Consider the following 19,246-nt stretch of genomic DNA (forward strand, 5'->3'; position numbering starts at 1 on the left):
GGTCGCTGCCGGTGTGCCGGGGGTCCGCCGGCGGCCCTCGAGGAGTGCAGGCCGGGGCCTTCACGCTGGGCCGAGGCCGGGGTCTCTCCTGGCTGCACTGCTGGCAAGGTGGCCTCCAAGTCCGCTGGAGAGCCGTAGGGCAGGCCGGGGTCCGGCCCGGCGGAGCCTCGGGACAAAAGTCGGCCAGTCCGTCGTGATGGTCTCCGCGGGTGTCCGCCTGCAATTTCTGGCGGCCTCGATGCAAATCGGCGGATAAGTGGCTCGGGGAAGGGGAGCTTTTCACAGAGCTCTACCCGAGCACGTCCTCCGCCATTGCGTGCTTAGCCACGCCCCGTAGGCTCCCTTTGCTCATGTGAGAAAAATCTTACTGTCTCTTAAATAGGTTGCAGCTTTAAATGAGAAAGGCACTTACAATACTTGGATCTCAGTTATGAAACCGGCTCAAAATCCCTAACCATGCTAAATTTGCTGTCTCACTTTCAGAAAACCGTCCAAACCACCATTTATGAATCACTTGCACATTTACTGCATGAGGCACCTTGAGACAATTCTGTTTACACTACTATGATTACAAGTATTTATTCATGAATTCAGAAACGGCAATCAAACAACATCACACTAGGTCAGGATTGATTTGTTGTGTGCTTCGAAACCCAATTAACTGTGCATTCTTACAAAGCAGAAAATCTATGGGTATAATCTACCTTGATGACAGAGACTCTCCAATGAAAACCTCATTCAGGGCTCTGACTGGTAAAAGATGTTGTCCAGCATCCTCCTCCTCTGCAAGCAAAACACAAAAGTAAGTATTATATGAAATACTGCAAAAGCGCTCCAAAATAACACTACAATACGCAAATAAGTCAGTACTTTGCTACTACATTATATCTGAGCTATTTATTAGTCTTTGCAAAAAAGTTATGTCAAGTGTAAACACTCCCATTTTCGAGAGCTAGTATACTTCACAGTAATTGAACAATTAACTCCCAATGTTCATGAAAGAGCACACCAAGTAAATATTAGGGGTAGGTGGAATTTGTGTAGTCTCGCGACGCAAAGGTCCGCAAAACGGTAAAAAATCTCAGCGAACACGCAAAAGTTCCGCGCACACACGGAATTGCTTGTTCTGCCCGTTTGCAATGCTTTTTTCCTGTTTGCGAGCACGGTTTCCGTTCTCAAGGGGGTTGGGGGGGAAATATCTTGCAAACACGCATTTTGATAGCGCGAACAAGCAAAAACTCAGGAAGGCGCGGCACGCAGAATTTTTGGCAATTCCGCGTTCTCCGCGGAACACAAAATTACCCAAATTTCGCAAGCGGAACGGAATTTACTGCCCAGGCCTAATAAATGTAACAATCATTCCTAAGTAAAGTGCGTCTTTTTTTTTTACACCACTTTTTACAGGCAAAAAAATAGACGTAAATAAAAATAACTTTATGCCTGGTCTTGGTAGAGATGGAGGAGAAGGAGAGGCCACCAATGCAGCTGCACGAATACAGAGTAGGGGGTTGGTAGAGGTCTAGAAGGTTGGTGGAAGTTAATCGGTGGTTGAGGTAGGCCGTTCCTAGGTTGTGGAGAGCTTTGTAGGCATGCAGGAGTATCCTGAACAAGCATGATTTCCAGATGGGGAGCCATTAGAGACCTCTTGGAGGAGGGGGTGCAAGTTCGCCAGGGGAGATAAAGGATGGGTCTGGCTGCAGCGTTTTGTATGGTCTGGAGTCTTGTGAGGAGCTGGGTGGAGATGCCGAAGTAGAGGGTCTTGCCGTATTCGAAGCGGGTGGTGATGAGGGCCTGAGAGACCGTCTTTCTGGGTTGGGATCCATCTGAAGATTCAGCAGAGCATGCGAAGTGTGTCGAGGCAGGAGTAGGCGACTGCGTACATATGTTGTTTTACAGGCAGTTGGCTGTCGTGGATGATACAGAGGTTGCGTGCATGGTCGGTCAGTGTGGGCATAGGTTCGAGTTCTGCAGAATTGGGGGTGTCTGCGAGGAAGGGGGAGGCGGATCGTAGGCGTTTGGTTGGTGGAGGTCATGCATTTGTTGAGGTATGCTGGTCCTTTGTTGTGCAGGGCTTTATATGCGTGGGTCAACATCTTGACTTGGCATCTCTTCTGGATCTGGAGCCTCTGTATCTTCTTGATGTGGGTCAATCTGGGGAGGTCGAAGGTGAGACTTACCTGCTGAGTTTTGTATTATCTGCAGTCTCTTCAGAAGGAATGCATGGATTCCTACGTGGAGGGTGTTCCCTTAGTCCAGCCTGACGAGGCCCTTCTGGTGTTGACTGGGAGCCACCTGAAGATCTTGTAGAGCATGCGTATGGAGTGGAGCAGGAGGATGAGACTGGGTTTACCTGTTTCTCCTGAGATAGCTTGCTGTCAAAGATGATGTTGAGGTTGCACGCGTGGTCTGTCAGGGGCAGAGGATGAGCAACGTTCAGCAGGCCACCATACGTTGTTCCATGGCGAGGTGTTGTTCCCAACAAGGAGGACTTCATTCTTGTCCGTGTTGACTTTGAGACCCCTTTGCGGGTATTTACGGTTTATCTAAGTGCAACTAACCACAAAGGACTACTGAGAGGATATTCTTAGTGTAACCACACAAAGTATTATTTTTTTAAGCCCTAGCGTCATACCCTGTTGATGGCAACAATGCTGGATGAAGTAGACGGCAGCCAGCATATATGGAATATTGTAAGGTCCTGTGACATACCCTCATATATAGAGAAAAGGTTGAAATGGCTGGGGACTAGACTGTTTTAAATTGTAAAGCACTGCATATATAGTGTTGTCATTTCAACACGTATTTCCAACTACAAGAATCCTGGAAAAATAATAGCCTGTATTGTATTGTCACACTTTGTATCACAGTGATGGATTCCACTCAATACACAGGATGACCTTGCTATTTAACAGCATTGCCATGTTTAACTGGGCTGTTATAACACACAGCTTGATGTTTGGATAATTAAGAATAAACACTATATATGAACAAGATAACCTGAGAGCTCCAATCCTAGTTCCAATAATTCTAGCCAAACATTTGCATTGGGAAATCGGTTCCCCTTGTGTTTTCAGAAAAATCTGATCCTTGTGATTTTTCATAGTCCCTGTTCAGTTTCTATTCTAAAGAACATTTCCCCTTCTCCCAAAGTAATATGTATACTCAACAGTCTGCAGCAAAAGGCCAAACGAAGCAGGAAGTCATAATTTGATTAAATGCACAGTGAGAAAATTATATATGTATTTTCCTTTTTGCTGACAGCAGTGAGCTGGACTATGAGTGGCATTTGATAATATACTGAATGAAAATGGCCAGATTTAAGCTACTGCCAGTCAAACCTAGAGGTAAATTCACAACTAGATTGATATGACCTAATGGTCGCAGTCTTTCTTTCTCTCCAAACTTACATTCCAGATCTGAGCTCCTTATTGTCACTATCTCTTAACCGACATTTTTTATAAGAATTAGGTGCTTCATCTAAGTAAGACTATGACTAAATTCAGGAGCCAGGTTTAGATTATATTAACTACAATCTCTTTAGGAAAAAAATAAATAAATAAGAGCACACCTCTCTTTCATTCTTAGTTTGGTTTCTTTTTCATCAGATCAGCCACCACCCAATCTTAAAAGTTATGGGATGAATAACTTCACAATGTGCATAACCATTTAATCTACAAGCAGCCAGTAGCATTGACCTTTGCCTTTCATTGTTTTGTTATGGTCTATCTTATTAACATTTATCTCCACTTCTGGTGAGCTTGTGAATATAATCTATTATTTTTGGAACTTGTTGGGGGTTCTGGAATCCTCAGGATACAGCAGTTGCCTGGGAATTGCTGAACCTGCCAGGCCGGTTCCTCTGTTGTGGTTTTGTACATCTAATTAATACGTTTCCTTTCTTCTCTACATGTGCTGAACTTCTTTAAATATCTTTCACTTTCTGCCAGAGCTCCACATCTTCGTACCAGGAGTGGGGTGAAATGCCCTCTTGCGAGCAGACCCACTGACCAAAAAGATTACAGAGGCTTTGACCCCATGTCTTCCCGTGGTTGGTAGTACCTAAACCATTTGGATTGCCATCTACAATAACCGCTGGTTGGACCATGTGTTTGACCCATGTACATTATGGGCTTAGAGGAGGTTGTGTTCTGACACCAGTGCGAGAGAACAGTAACGGATGGCACGCGCAGGTGCAGTAACTGCTATTACCTTGTGTGTGCTCCTCATGACATAGCTTCCTTCTCTTAACCCCTTCGCTGCTCATGACGAGCTGAGCTCGTCATGAGGCACAGTGGAGCTGTGCTTATGACGAGCTGAGCTCGTCATGAACAGAGGGTTTCAAAGCCTCTCAGCACAGGAGGGGAAAACCATTAGCAGCCAAGGTGTTAAGGTGATCATGGGAGACAAAGTCTGGTTGGGGAAGGCAGGGCAGGTCCTCCGGGTTCTGAAGGACACACCAGGATTTCGCTGGAGCAGGTCAAGGTTGTGACAGGCCGATAGTGCTGGGGACAAGTCCGTTGGCGTACTCCTTTTCTTCCTTCAGCACAGCTCTTCGGTCCTTCATCTTCTTGATTCTTCTTGTCTGAGGCAGCAAGGTTCAGGGTTGCCCCTATATACTATATTTAGGGGCATTACAGGTACATACAGGTGCCCCCCTCCAGTGGGAGGGGGCCATATGCCTCTCTCTTGTTGGCTGGGTCCCCCCATCTGCAAGATGGAGGGGACTGACAGTTATGCTTCACCTCGCTTCCCCCACCTGAGGGGTGGGGTTTGCAAAGGTGGGAACATCTCTCCTCCTAACTCAGTTTTCCCTCGATTCTCCAGCCCAAGGTGGGTGTCAGAACCGGTGGTGTTCAGTTGCTGGGAGCAGGACATGACTGGGTCAGCTCACAAAGGAGGCAAGACTTTGAAGCTTTTCCTTCGTAGACCCGGTCTATCCGAGGGGAGGAGGCTTGGCATCTCTACCAAGGATGTGCTTTGTTTCAGGACCCCAAAAGTGGCAGGCTCTCAACCCAGGGGTTCAGAAACATGTCTGGTAGTGGCAGCTGGCGAGCAGCAACTCAGCCAGGACACTAGTTAGTTCTTTTTTCAGGGGGTACCTCTTAGATCTATACCCAAAAGATGCACAAAGTTCCCCAAAAGGAGTAGTGTTAGTATGGTGGGTTGGTCTCTCTTCCTCTCTCTAAGGACAAGTATATACACAAGGGTCAGGGAAAAGTATCCCTTGTCGGAACTAGGGATGCCTCACACAACAGGCTGGTTTAACGGCTGTTGTCATGTCGCCAGCTAGTTGTCTCGTGTCATCATCGGCTTCCTGCTCCAACGTCAAGCCGGCGCTGCAATGCCTGACGGGTAGCACACAGTGCTACACTTTTGTGGAGATCTTTTGTTCCTGGCCGTTGATCGAGTGTGTGTGAGGGGCCCAAGTAGTGAAGTAGTGAGCGTGAGGGGGTGTGTGTTAAAAAAGGTCAGTATAGTCTACTCCGATCAATTTATTCATGTAGCTAACCACCTTGTTAAAATGAGTGAAGAGAGGGGTACCGGGACTCAAAACAAGCTATAGGGATTGGTCCCGTTCAACCCTCGTCTGTGATCAGGTCAACATGTTTCATGCCCTATCGGCAATTCTTCAGGACCTAGGTTGTGCTCATAAACTTATGGTGAGCCCAATTTGGGCTGGGGGGTATGGTAGATACAACCTGAGGGGTCGGAGACTGGAACAGGAGGAGTTCCTGCGTAAGAATCCACCCTGAAGGGAGAAAGATAGACATAAAATAATAAATGTACCTCTAAGATGCCCTCTGAGTGCATTTTTTATTAATTTCCACACTGGCATCATTTTAAGTTTAATGTGCTGAGAAGTTTGATATCAAACTTCTCAGTTTTCAGTAAAGCCATTATGGTTCTGTGGAGTTTGTAATGACAAATTACCATACCATATACTCTGTATGACATTACTGCTCTTACAATGGTTATGAATAGACTTCGACACTGTACGGGTACAAGGCTTGTGCACCTGTACCCTCACCACTAGTATAGTGCAACCAGCTAGAGGGGTGGATTACCCCCATGAAAGGGAAGTGGATTGAAGGCATGGCACAACGGGCTGTGTGCCATGTCGACTCTAAGCTTGTTCTGCACCAAAACACCCATCCAGCAATAGCAGTGTGTGTGTGTAAAGGCACAGCACCTTTAAAGGTGGCAAAATAAGTGCTGCAGCCCTTAGTGGTCTTCCCTGGTCACAGTGCCCTTGGTACCTATGGTACCTTTTACAAGGGACTACTTACATGTGGCCAGAGAGCTGCCATTTGGTTTTTGAAACAGTACAGTTTAGGGAAAGAACATAAGCCCTGGTTACCTGTTTGGCAGGAACACAGGGCACACTCAAAGTACATCAACATTAGACAAAAAGTAGGGAGCAACCATGCAAAAAGGGCCACTCTCCTACAGGTACCTTTTTTATCAGGAGACTTGGGGGAAAGCTGTGTGGTAGAAAATGTGTCACTCCCCACATATTCTATAAGTTTTCCTCACAGAAATGTGAGAAAAATGTGTGTTTAGTCCACGTTTGAGGTTTGCAGGTCATTGTGGGTCAGAAAATGGTGTCAGAGGTATGCAAAGTCTGGAAGGTTTTTCCAGTTGGCAGCCTACCCAAGCCCGAAGGTGCAGCCATTCACCATTGCAAGTGGAACGATATTGGAGTGAGGCACACTCTCCTGGCCCATATGTCACAACAACACCCAAAAGAATAAAATGTTTCTTGTTTGCCATTGGGATGGGATATTTTTGTCCACAGGAGAGCAGACAGACTGTTAAGGTTTTAGGGGTGAGGGTGGGCTTATGTTAGAAAGGGCAAGATCCATCCCATTATTTTATTAGAAAATATATATTCCAGTCATTCAGTGGGCAGTAGGAAAGAAGACTGGCTTATCCCTTTTTGGGATGGGGTGTGGCCAATACCACAGTGCAACATCTGCACCACGTTTATTTTCCACAAAGGCAAAACCTGTGTGTCAAGTGGAACCTCTCTAACTTTCCCTGGCACCTAGTGAGCTTTTTGCTCCCTTTGCGGGCAGATGAGGGTAATTACCCCTATCCGGCTCCCAAGAGTGTCCGGAAAGACTGTTGCTCCATTTACTTGGGGTTTGGGCAGTCACTACTCGGCCATGGAACCCATCTGCCCCCCCCAGGGCGAAGTCAGAAAGACTGAAACATATGATATGCCATGGGAGAGCTTGGGGGGGCATAGGTACCATTGGGAAGGGGAGATTCGCCCCTACCCAATGGTATCTCTCCCAAAGGAATCATTGTTCAGGGGGCTGAGATATGACCCCAGGCACTGGTTCAGAGATGTCAGCAAACCCTGCACGCTGATCGGCACTGCAGTAAAATAACAAAATATAATCAGGCTGCTCAGGAGTCTCTTCCAGAGGAGCATAATAAAAAAAAAAATTAAAGGACCTTGTCTGGTGCAGAGCACAAGAGGGTCCTTTATAACCCTCCATAGTGTTGGCCAACTGCCGACATCAGCACTGGGGAGGTAGTGTGGCCGTCTGCCGCATTTCGCAGTTGGCCAACAGCCACATTTAAGAGGTTAAATAAAAGAAAATTCCTTCTCTTGGATTTTCGACCCTGGTGACATTTTCCTCTGCTGCTGTTTCTCTGCTTCCTTTGTATCTACCTGTGTGTTGTAGTTATTGAGTGATTGAACTTTAAGAGAGCTTCCAAGTCTCCATTGTCCTTTTTAGGTGTCGTAGCAAAAACACAGCGCGTCAGTGCTGTGTCTCGCCAGAGATCTTTTGTTGCTGACTCTGCTTCCCAGGAGACAGCACCGGCCACGCGCATCTCGCAAAAGGCGATCGGCGCAGGCCACGCGCGCGCAAACGCGCCCGTGGCTGTCTCCTGGGAAGCGCAACAAACATACACAGGCATACTTCTCCCTGCACGCATGCGCACACACAGAGACACACACACGAGCGCACATACACACACACATACAGAGACCCCCATCGCGCACACACACACACACACACACCTTCCCCTGCACGCATGCGCACACATGCACAAGCACACATACACGCACGGAGAGACATCCCCCCCCCACCCCTCCCCTCCCACCCCTCCGCCATCGCACACACAGACACACACACACGCACACATGCACACATACAGGCATCCCCCCCTCCCCGCTCACCGGCACTCCGGACTTGTGCAGCCTCCGACCGCGGGGCTCTCCCTCGGTGCTCCTCCAGGCACTCCGTGGGCACAGGCTTCACAAAACGTAAGTCCCGCCCCACGATAGGTTTCGTTTTGCGTGCGCACGTCTTCTTAGGAGTGGGCTTCGTGCACAAGACGGAAGTCCCGCCCCCACCAAAGGTTAGTTTTATGTATATGTATTTCTATTGAAGGGGTTTGTTGTACTTGTTATGTGAAAGTCAGTAATATAAACAAAAGAGAAAATCAGCCAAAGACAGTATTCACAACCTGCACCATTATAAATAAAAAATCTGAAAACTGTTCCCTGCTAAGCCCTTGGGATGTCTCCAGTGGCAAGCCTATCGCAGCAGAAGTGCGACGCACGAGTAGAGAAGTAAACTTCCCAACGTTGTACTTTCCTCTCGACGTCTTTTGCATCTAGCAAGGCCGAGGCTACCGGAGCAGCGAGAGATAGGCAAACATCAGCAGCAGAGTTGGATACCGAGGAGGGAAGATGGCGGATTCAATTTGAGATCACCAGTCACCACACTGTTAAAGCACCGGAAGTCAGTCTCAACCATCAACTCGTGTTCTCGGGAGGGGGTCTATCGCCTGCAGTGGTGCTCTGAGAGATGACGTCCATTCATTTCGTGGTGCACCCGTTACCGGGGACCGAAGACCAGCTGAATGATAGGTGAGAGGCATTGGAGGAGCTGCGATCTGGCAGCCGCACTGGCTTATGTGTCAAATACTGGCTGACACTTCGACAGCGCAGGCAGAGAGGCGGCAAGGAGGGGTATTCTTTGCGCCTTCCCTGGCAGTAGGGGCCTCGCCCGGGCTGCCCTTGTGCATGGTGGCATCACTCGCCCAGCATGTACGGTGAGCCGCACCGGCTGATGGCGCCGCCGTAGGCATGGAAGGGGCTGTGTCAGCCCCCTTCACAGTTGAAACTGCGATGCCGGTTTCCAGAGCGTGTCTCTTGATGGGCTGATTGAGTTGTGACATTGTATTCTGAGCTCTGACTTTGAGAGATTATATTATTTGTTTTTTTTTACGTGGTTGCTTTTCTGGCCTGGGTTCTTTGCATGACTAATTTTATAACTAGTTACCAATTGTTTATGATGCCGACCAAATCCTAACATCACCGTGGGCTGCTTCTAGTGGGGTATCTGTGGTTGCTCAAAGCGCCCTTCCCGTTCCACTCCTTCAATGGTCTTCCTTACACGGATCCCGCTCAGCCTGTCCCGGGCCACGTATAGATAGAGCGCCCGAGTGACTTAGATCCTGCAGGCAATTACCGTGGGGACGTCCCGTGACATATGCGAAATGCGCGCCCCGCACACGTGTTATCCGCAGGCCCATTGTATTACATGACCAGACCCGCCAGTACACCCCACCCCCCTAAACAAAGCTGTCTGCAAGCTAGGCACTGCACCGTAATATATTGGAGTTAACTTCTGTTCGAAGTTTATAATGCGCGAAATTTGAAAGTTGTTGTTTACTTTGTGTATTCCTTTATTCACTTTAGGATGACAAGTCGCTATTTGTATCGCTTTTAAGCTCGCCTAATATGCTTCGTCCTATTAATGGGAAGTATATTATTACTTGTTTTTCTACTTCATTGCTATACAATATGTGCACTTTTATTTTGCATTGATATTCTCTCAGGGTCCTTTGTATGTATTGCCTTAATGCTTCCTAAATTGAATGTCGAACAGAAAAGAATCCTGATTGCCTTTACACCAGCAATGGATACTTATTTATAGATCACTATTCCCATCCAAGCAAGCTTGCATTGCCTTTTGATTTATTTAGGCAGCCACGGGAACCTGAAGCATTATTAGCAGTCTATCCAGCGATTGGATGACTGGCATGATGGAACCTTTCTGTCGGTTTTCATGTTTACAAATTTCAGTGAAACCAAGTACTTACACTAGTGTATTTTAAGTACCGCCTACTCAGTAGCGTCATAACGAGAGACAGAGATAGATTGAGCCTGTTGTGTAATCTGTTCCCAATGCATTGTTGCGTACCAGGTGGACACCTTGGTGAATATATTCCAGAGTTCTTCACTTCTCAATGTAATTTTACTGCCTTATGGCTTGCATGTACATAAGTACAACACATATTGCGTTACAAATGGTTTAGGTGTCACATTTGCAAAAGTTATAACTATTGGCATTGTCATACACAATGCCAATAACTCAAACTTTAATGCTGCGAGACCTATTGCATTGTAAATGCTTGTTTCTAATGAATTCATCACTGGAGCAACAGACAACATTCCATAGTCTAATGTATCCTATGAAGAAATTCCAGCATGCAGCTTGTCCATAGCCGGCAGTGACAGCTGTCCTTTGTGAACTATTTCACATCAGAATAATGCAAGCCGAGTGCGCTAGTACATGAAATCTAAGAAAAGGAGAGACAAGAAACAAATCTGTACTAGTTTGCCTGCTAATGGACAGGTACAGGGGTTTCCATCTGCACCCTTCAGGGATGAGCCCTTGTCAAACCTCTGTTATGGGGCTTCAATACACATGCAATCTTGGTTTTGCTGGGTCTCACATCAGGGAGGGACTACTCTGGCCCAGCAGCTTAGTTGGCCTTTATAGTTATCAGTTAGTGCAGTTATGCCGAACTCAAACAGCGTGGCTATTTCTCGATTGGCTGAGTTAAGGTAACTATGTGGAGGAGAGTATGCATGTGCAGCACAGCGGGTGGCTTTTCCTGTAGTGCAAAAATACTATGTCCAGTGTTTTTCCAATCTTTTGCAAGGATAAGGAATTGGGGTTTCAAGTGTCCCTTCTAATTGTAGCCAAATTTGGTTTAGAATGATCATATAAAGGTGCAGGTGATAACACTAGGTGCTGTACTTTTCAAAGACATTAACTCTGATCCACAGAGGGGCGTGGCCAAGCCGAGCAACAAGATGGCTGCCTAATCAGTCGGCTCCACCGACGAGCATAAAATCCGCAGCACTACCTTACAATTTTGCCTAAACTGGGGCTTTCATATAAAAAATTGTAACCGGAAGGGCTACGGAGCTGATTGTTACCTCCTGTGGCCAGGTAGGAGGTTCTGAACGTACACAGCAAGATCTGCACCATCGGACGGAGGCGCGGCCGCGCTGCCTGGGGGTATCCTTGGCAGCTTGTGATCACTGAAACAATTGCCTCTGACAGCTGGATTGCTGCGTGCCTACAAGGGCATTCCGCGGAGTCAAGCGGGGGGATCCTGGACCGCGGCTGCTACCATCTAAGGACTGCAATCTACTGTGGGTGCGCCGCCGACGCTCTGGCATATGGACGGGCTGAGAGCTGAGTGCGAGACCGAGCGGCAGGTGGGCACAGAATCTTGGCACCGGCGCCTGCATCAGCCTGTATTGCTGCGCACAATACCTGTGGAGTGATTAAGGTGAGGTGGCAGCCCCGCGCCGCCGGGAGGGAGATGCGGAGCCGGGCTGACTGTCGAGCTGCCAGAAGGACGTCCTGTGGCTCCGTGCATCAGGGAAGCACGGGCCGGAATCGCAGCGCCGCTGTGCAGTAATAACTGATGCACAGCAGTGCGCCTGCAACGTATGCCCATAACCAAGGACGGCTGTGGTTTGGAACTGCTTTTTGACCTGTGACCTTACGCATGAGGGCTTACTAGCCATGACGCTGCTGTAACGACCCGTAGCTACCTAGCATCGCAGCCCTGCCCTACTGGCCTTAAAAGTCATCGCGCAGAAGAGCACCGACCTCTGCTGGGTAGCTCCTGCGGTGTAGACCCTTCCTCCCCTAACTTTGACTCTGGTGCACAGCCGAGGCACGTTCTCAGAGTGGTCCTGGCACGCACTTGATAACACCCAGGCACTGGAGGATCCCAGAAATGAGTAACCTGCAACATGTGCTCCTGCTGTTAACGGGCTGCATCGCACAGCAGGGCGGACATTGGTGATCTCACTGCCACGTATAGTAATCAGCACCAACCGCAAGGATCTGCATATATCATGGCGGGGTCGCAGCGTGAAGGCAGCGCTTTAGGCCCAACTGACAAAATACGCATGGGAGGGAGGCCCCGGTGCGAGCCCCAAAAGAGGAACAGCCACATCCGACAAGTCTGAATCCGATGGGATGCAAAAAGAACCAACGTGGCAGGACATTCTGGAAGCCATCACCACCGCCCGCACATCCTTGGAGTCACATATTGACACAGTGTCCATTAGAGAAGATATGCGCTCAATGAACTTGTGCCTGAAAGATTGCGAAATCAAGGCGCCCTCCCTGGTAGAAGACACGTCAGCGCTGCAGCGAAAGGAAAATGCTACTTACCAATATGCATCTGTTCTTGGCATGTAGAGCTGCAGAGTTGTACACTTAGCATTGTGGTACTGAAAATTCTGGACCCTGCTATTGTGTGGTACCGAAGCTCTACACTCGTGTCAAAAATATCATCATATCATGACGATTTTGGTATTGGCAGACCGGTAGTGATTGAGATATTATGCATAAGCATTTGCGTCATGATTGAGCGACGAAATCACCCTGAAATCGTAGTTTTCGTCTTGAACCCTCGGGTTCCATTTTGTGAGCGGCATCCATTTTGTGATTGCCCTTACATAGCAAAATGACTAAGGCCGAATTCGATCTGAAAGGACACCTTTGCTGACTCCTCTGTGACCTGGGCGAGCTGACTCCACTGCCTCAGGCCAAACCTGTTCGGGCAGTTCCTTTCCCAGTGGCCGAGCGAGATTAGTATCAAGGCGCAACATGTCATAAACCGTTCATCGCACAAAAGCAATGTCTAATCTCATGCACACCTGTCCCTGTTTCTTTTGTATGATCTGTCGATATCTGATGAAAGTTCTGGGCCTTGCCGGGTAATCTATCACGAACTGGACAAACTGAAATGTGGGCTTGTCATCATGACTCTGCTTTTTCTACGTAATAGAAATATTTGTATGACCAACTGTAAAACGAGGAATTCTTGCCTGAAGCTTATTATTTAGTATAAAAAGAGAAGGCTGGTTCTGTAAAAACGAGCAGTCTCCTGAGAACATACATGCTGTTGTACTGGAAAGAAGAAGGTTTTTGGATCAGTTAGATGGGTGCACTGCCCGTTCATACACATACAGTTCTAAGTAATATGAATTTTCCAGGTGCTATTCGGCGAGTGGACAAACCTAAACCACTCCTGTGAGTAGAGGACTACTATCAAGTAAAAAGGTTTGCCGAAGCACTCTGTTGAGTAAAGACGATTGTTCAATGACAATATACAAGCAGAGGTGCCGGAAGAGGTGCAGGTGCAGGTGCACCTCTTCCGGGCCCGGTTCTGTGTAACACAGAACCGGGCCCGGAAGAGGTGCACTCGCCTGATACAGTCGGAGAAGCCGTACACGGCTTGGTACACAGTCAATTTGGAACGGCATCCGGTTTCCCCGCATAAGAAATTAAATCGCATTCTTTTCGGTAACGGGAATTCCAAAACTTTGGTGAAATATATCGAGTGGTTTCCGAGCCCAACTTACACTCGTATGATCTCTAGATTTATACATAAAGACATCCACCGCTGCTGGACGCACTCGAACCAGTGCTACTAGTGGAAGGCCCGGCTGGGTCGGAATTATCACCAGCCAAGCGACCTTCCGATGTTGACACGGCCATCTAGCCCTGAGGAATCGCGAAGGCGATGAAACACGTGTCGGCTGGCTGTAATCTTCATTAAAGACTCCAAGATTTACTCATCTTGTGGAACTTTGGTCACTTCTGTCAAATTGGTGTTCTTGAATGTGCTTGTATATTGTCATTGAACAATCGTCTTTACTCAACAGAGTGCTTCGGCAAACCTTTATACATGCTGTTGTACTTCTAGGATACCTGTTACTGGTTGCAGCCAATAAATACGATCCTTGACATCACCTAGAAGACTCTGTGTTTTTGTGGTCTGAAACAGGAAGGACTCGAGGTCTTTGGGTGTTCTCCCTGGCACCGCCGGGTCCATAAAAACCCGGTACCTCAGTTGGCGCCCAACTCTGGGCGGTATCAGCCGTACCGGTCCAAGCCAGAGGTTTGTGAGGAGCTTCGTGTGAAAATTCCAGAGGACGGCCAACCACTTCAGCGACCCCTGTATGTCGACGTGGTCCGAAGGTCTTTGCTGCGAGGTTCCCCGCGTCCCGACGGCTACGAAGGACTGCTGCCCTGACTATCGCCCTGTTTTGGACCCATGATGATTGGTAGAGCGAAACGATAGACGAGTCTTCTGGTGACGTCATCGATACCTCAGTTAAGTATAAGTGGAGCGTCTCCCAGTCCTTAGTTTGTTTCTTAGTTTGGTATCCTTCGGGATTAATTTGTTTGGAACTTGCAATTGCCAAAGCCGAAGGACTCGTGTATTCACAAGACTATCGTATTCGATAATCCTTTGAAGTTTGAAGCTAGACTAGAGAGCGAAGATGCCTGGTCTTAGCAGACTTGGGAATTCGTTTTGTCTTGGTTGTAATAGGGACTCCCGATTGGAGGACTCGTGTCCGGTTCCTCCGATTGGTTCTCCAACATATGAGCTTTATGTGAAGCATGGCGTAGGCCCTATCACATATAACGAAGTATGGATCCGATACACCAGAAAGGATGGTGTTCTAAAATGGCTACAATATGGTAGCTTTGACACAGAAATCTTGGATAATCTAGAGGTTAAACTTTTTAAGAAGAAAGCCCGGCCGGGGATGTTTGACTCCTTTCGCCTATGGCGCAAAGAAGCAAAACAGAAAGAAATGAAATTAGCAAAGAAAAATAAACTAGGTATGTCAATGGTACAAGCTGCCGTTGCATTCAGGGATAACGAGGAAGAGCAAAAGAATAAACAAACGCTTAGAAGTAGGAAGTTAGCGGTAGATAAATGCTACCCAGTTTTGCCGCGTAAAGGACAAGGATCAAAAGAAGAACTTGATAAAGATCGTTTAATGTCTCATTTACTGAGTTCACCACCTCCTTATGCGCAAAGTGCTACAGCACCACAGCAACCTTTGGTTGTGCAACCTCCTATTGTTGGACCACAGGTTCTACCACAATCACCAGCTCCTCTTCAGCTGGTTCCTACTCCTCCGGCGCAGCCCTCTCAAGGGCCGCCGCCTTTGCTACCTACTCCATCTGTTTTTCCTACGACTTCACCTACTGCTCCAACTGCTTATCTTAATACTCCCTCTGCTACTGCCTCCACCTCTGCTTTACATCAGCCTGTCTATTCTGGCGTTTCTGCCTTTCCGTCAGGTTCTCCTTCTGTTCGACAGAGAGTGGCAAACACTGTCACTGGTCTTTTCTCACCTTTCTCTGGGTCGCCTAGTACGACCCCTAACACAGAACGAAGACAGTTGCGGAGTCAACTGCCTGACTATCAAGAGAGAGAAGTACTGAATGATTTAGCGCGTAAATGGGTTATCAATACTGTAAGATATGACGTACAGTCCGTCATGGAAGTCTTCCGTCAATGGGAAGCATCTAAACAGAGATACGTTTTTGAACAAATGTGTGTATTTCTCTGTGAAGATTTGGAGGGAAATGATCCGGAACACGACATGCCTGAATTATATCATGTGCGGTTCAAGTTCTCGGAGGGCATGATTGTGGGCGCCGATGTTGAACAAGCGGTTGCGACATTATTGTCTTATAGGAGTAAGGGGAGCAATTCTCGATCACTACCTGAGCATGACACGCAAGGTAGGAAAAAGGCGAGACAGTATCCCATGAGAGAGGTTCCCCCAGTTTGGAGGGAAGGTGACGCGAATGCTAATCCAGCCATTCCGCCGCATTTTCAGCGTGTGTGGGTACATGTTCCTTGGAAGAGATCTGAGGTTTTGGCTCTCAAACAGACATTGCCTGACCCCCGTAAAAATCCTGCAGGGTATTATAAGGGGTTATCACAGACTGCAAGCTCCTGCAACATGAATTTATTCGATATAGACATGTTGTTTGGAAATGTTGTTCCACAGCCTTTATGGGGAAAGATTTGTCATGCAGATCATGATCAAGAATTAGGCGACACGTGGATTAATATTGCTGCTGCTGATGCTAGACAAGTTGGTGGTGCTAAGCCCGAGCCCTTGGTAGGATTATTACGTACATGAAGACTTTAATGCCCGAATTGCGCGTTAACTGGGACAAGTTGTCTGCATGTAAGCAGAAGAAAGATGAAACAGTGTCTGACTTTTTCACGCGATTTGAAGAGACGTTTGCAGATCATAGTGGTCAGGATATGGCTACTGAGGGTGGCCAGAGGTTGTTTGTTGACAAATTTGTACATAATTTGCTTCCTGAACTATGTAATAAGTTGAAGGATTCTGACAGTGCTTGGGCTGTTTTCTACGTCGGCACAGATTTTAGCCACGGCCCAGTACTATGAGAATAGGCGTAAAGATGAGTTAGAGAAAGCGGACAAAAAGACTAAGGAATTGAAAACTAAAGTCCTTCTACAGCAAGCGTATCCACCTCGCACTACTAGTCAGCGCGATTATCAGCAACCCCAGCAGTATTAGAGGAACTCGCAAAGAAACGAGTCTTCTCAGCAACGTTTACTGTATGGTCCCAATCAGTGTGCGTATTGCAAGGAAGAGGGTCATTTCAAGAGTAGTTGTCCGGTTTTGTTACGGCGTATGAACGGTGTTTCTGGTGCAAGAGGTCGAGGTGTTCAACAGGCTCCTAGAGGTAGGGGCCATGGAAATTTCCCCCAGAATGCTCCTTCTTTTCCGCCTCAGAATTCTATGAATAGTTTTGACCAGCAGAATAACGCGTTTTCTAGGACAGCTAAGTACTATGCTGATGACTACTATGCAGAAAACGAGAATATGGAGGGTAATGATTGCTAGGACAGCCATGGACAAAGAGAGGGAGTTGTTTCAGTTCCAGTAGATCAGAGTGGGCCTTATGTTGAGGTAATTACATCAGGTGTGTCCGAGCCTTTTCTGTTGGATACTGGTGCTACAAAGAGTTCTATTATGCACTCAAAACTCCCTGGAGCACCTTTGTCTGGCGAAATAAACATCTCAGTAGGTTTTTCTGGCGCCCCGGTTAAGAACCCGATCTCTAGTCCTATGTCCCTTTCTGTTGGGCCATGTGAATTAGAAGCACCCATCATTCTTACAACAGGTTGTGGTGAAAACTTGTTGAGATTGGATCTGTTAAAGAGATTATATGCGACTTTGTACTGTTCTCCTTCGGGAGTACAACTTACACTGGGTAAGAAAGTGGTTTCTCCAATGTACCTGTCAAGGGAAAAGCTTCCAACAGAATTGTCTTCTCTTCCAGATATACTTTGGGCTACTGGCTCTAATGATGTGGGTCTCTTGGAAATAGCGCCATATGTTATAACATTGAAAGCCAATGTTAGAATGCCACGTATTCCCCAATATAAAATCTCAAGCGAAGGCGAAAAGGCGTTGTTAGCAATCATTTATGATCTGATTGAGAAAGATGTCATTGAAGAGACAACAGGCAACATTTGTAATAGCCCTGTTCTGTCGGTTTTAAAGCGTACTGATCCTTCCCAACCACCTGTTTATAGGTTCGTGATTGATCTTAGAGAAGTGAATAAGATTGTTGTGCCACAATTTCCAGTTGTTCCTGCCTTATTGACTATGATTCCAGCTTCAGCCACTTGGTTCTCAGTAATCGACTTGAAGAATGCTTTCTTCAGCATCCCGATTGCCAGGAGAGCAGAGATATTTTTGGCTTCAATTTAGGAGTCCGAAGTTTCCGCTTCAAACGCGCTCCTCAGGGCTACTGTGAAAGTCCATCAATATTCAGTCAGGCTCTAAAATCACAGCTGGACACGATTGTTTTACCTGATGGCGCTACCCTTATTCAGTACGTCGATGATTTCCTGATAGCGGCTGATACTGAGGACATTTGTAAAGAAGCCACATTGTCGTTGTTGCGTCATCTGTGTGATTTGCGCCACAAAGTCTCTCTTTCAAAGTTGCAATATTGTCGACAAGAAGTGACCTACTTAGGTCACCTCTTATCGAAGGAGGGAAGGAAACTGACCCCAGAAAGAATTCAGGCAATTGCAAAATTGAGTGTCCCAAGGACGCAGAAAGAAGTGCGTGCTTTCTTGGGCATTACATCATATTGCAGACAATGGATACCGAATTTTTCCTTATTGGCCACACCTTTGGTGGCATTAACTTGTAAAGATACACCGAAACCCATTCCGTGGTCTGAAGAGTGTCAGAAAAGTTTTTCCGAATTACGTGATGCATTGTGTTCGGCTCCTGTGTTGGGTACCCCCGACTACAGTAAGCCTTTTACATTGTATGTCCATGAGAAAGAAGGTTGTGCATTATCAGTTCTGACACAGTCTTTTGGGGACAAACAGCGTCCATGCGCGTACTTTTCGGCGACTTTAGATCCGGTAGGTAAGGCGTTGCCAAGTTGTTTAAGAGCCACTGCGGCAGCAGCTGTTTCTATTCGACAGTCTGCTGGGTTAGTAATGAATCATGTGTTAATTGTCATGGTCCCACATGCAGTAGACATTTTGCTAAACAGAACAAGGACACAACACTTAACTAGTGCTCGATTGTCAAGTTATGAGCTGACACTGTTAGCGAGTCATGTACACATAAAAAGGTGCGATACGCTAAACCCAGCCACGTTATTGCCCATTTCAGTAGAAACAGATGAGGTCGAAGAACATGACTGCTGTCTTAGGACAGAAGAAGAGACAAAAGGGAGAATAGATCTTAGGGACACTCCTCTTCCAGAGTGTGATGGTACTTTGTGGGTTGATGGTTCGTGTTTCAAGTTGCCGAATGGTGATACGACTGCAGCATATGCTGTGACGACTTTGCATACTATTGTTGAAGCTGCACGTATCCCCCACAATTCAGCGCAAGCAGCAGAGTTGATTGCACTTACAAGAGCGTTGGTGTTGGCGAAAGGAAAACGAGTGAACGTGTACACGGACAGTCAGTATGCATTTAGTGTGGCTCACAGTTTTGGACGATTGTGGAAAGAACGTGGGTTCCTGACTTCGCATGGTGCTAAGATTCAACATGGTCAGTTGGTGAATGAGCTTC

At 47.1% G+C, this 19,246-nt stretch overlaps 1 protein-coding gene across 3 annotated transcripts in view; it reads right to left on the reverse strand.

The window, feature by feature from the left end:
* NADK2 (NAD kinase 2, mitochondrial) overlaps positions 1 to 19,246 on the reverse strand; it is a 1,068,394-nt gene that overhangs the window by 403,952 nt on the left and 645,196 nt on the right. For all 3 annotated transcript variants that reach the window (XM_086960538.1, XM_086960539.1, XM_086960537.1), the window contains exon 7: positions 705 to 783. In XM_086960538.1, the coding sequence (XP_086816664.1) occupies positions 705 to 783 (79 nt within the window). The remainder of the gene's footprint in view (positions 1 to 704; positions 784 to 19,246) is intronic.

Source organism: Lissotriton vulgaris, chromosome 3_1 (assembly GCF_964263255.1).
Source record: "Lissotriton vulgaris chromosome 3_1, aLisVul1.2, whole genome shotgun sequence".
Lineage (NCBI taxonomy): Eukaryota > Metazoa > Chordata > Amphibia > Caudata > Salamandridae > Lissotriton > Lissotriton vulgaris.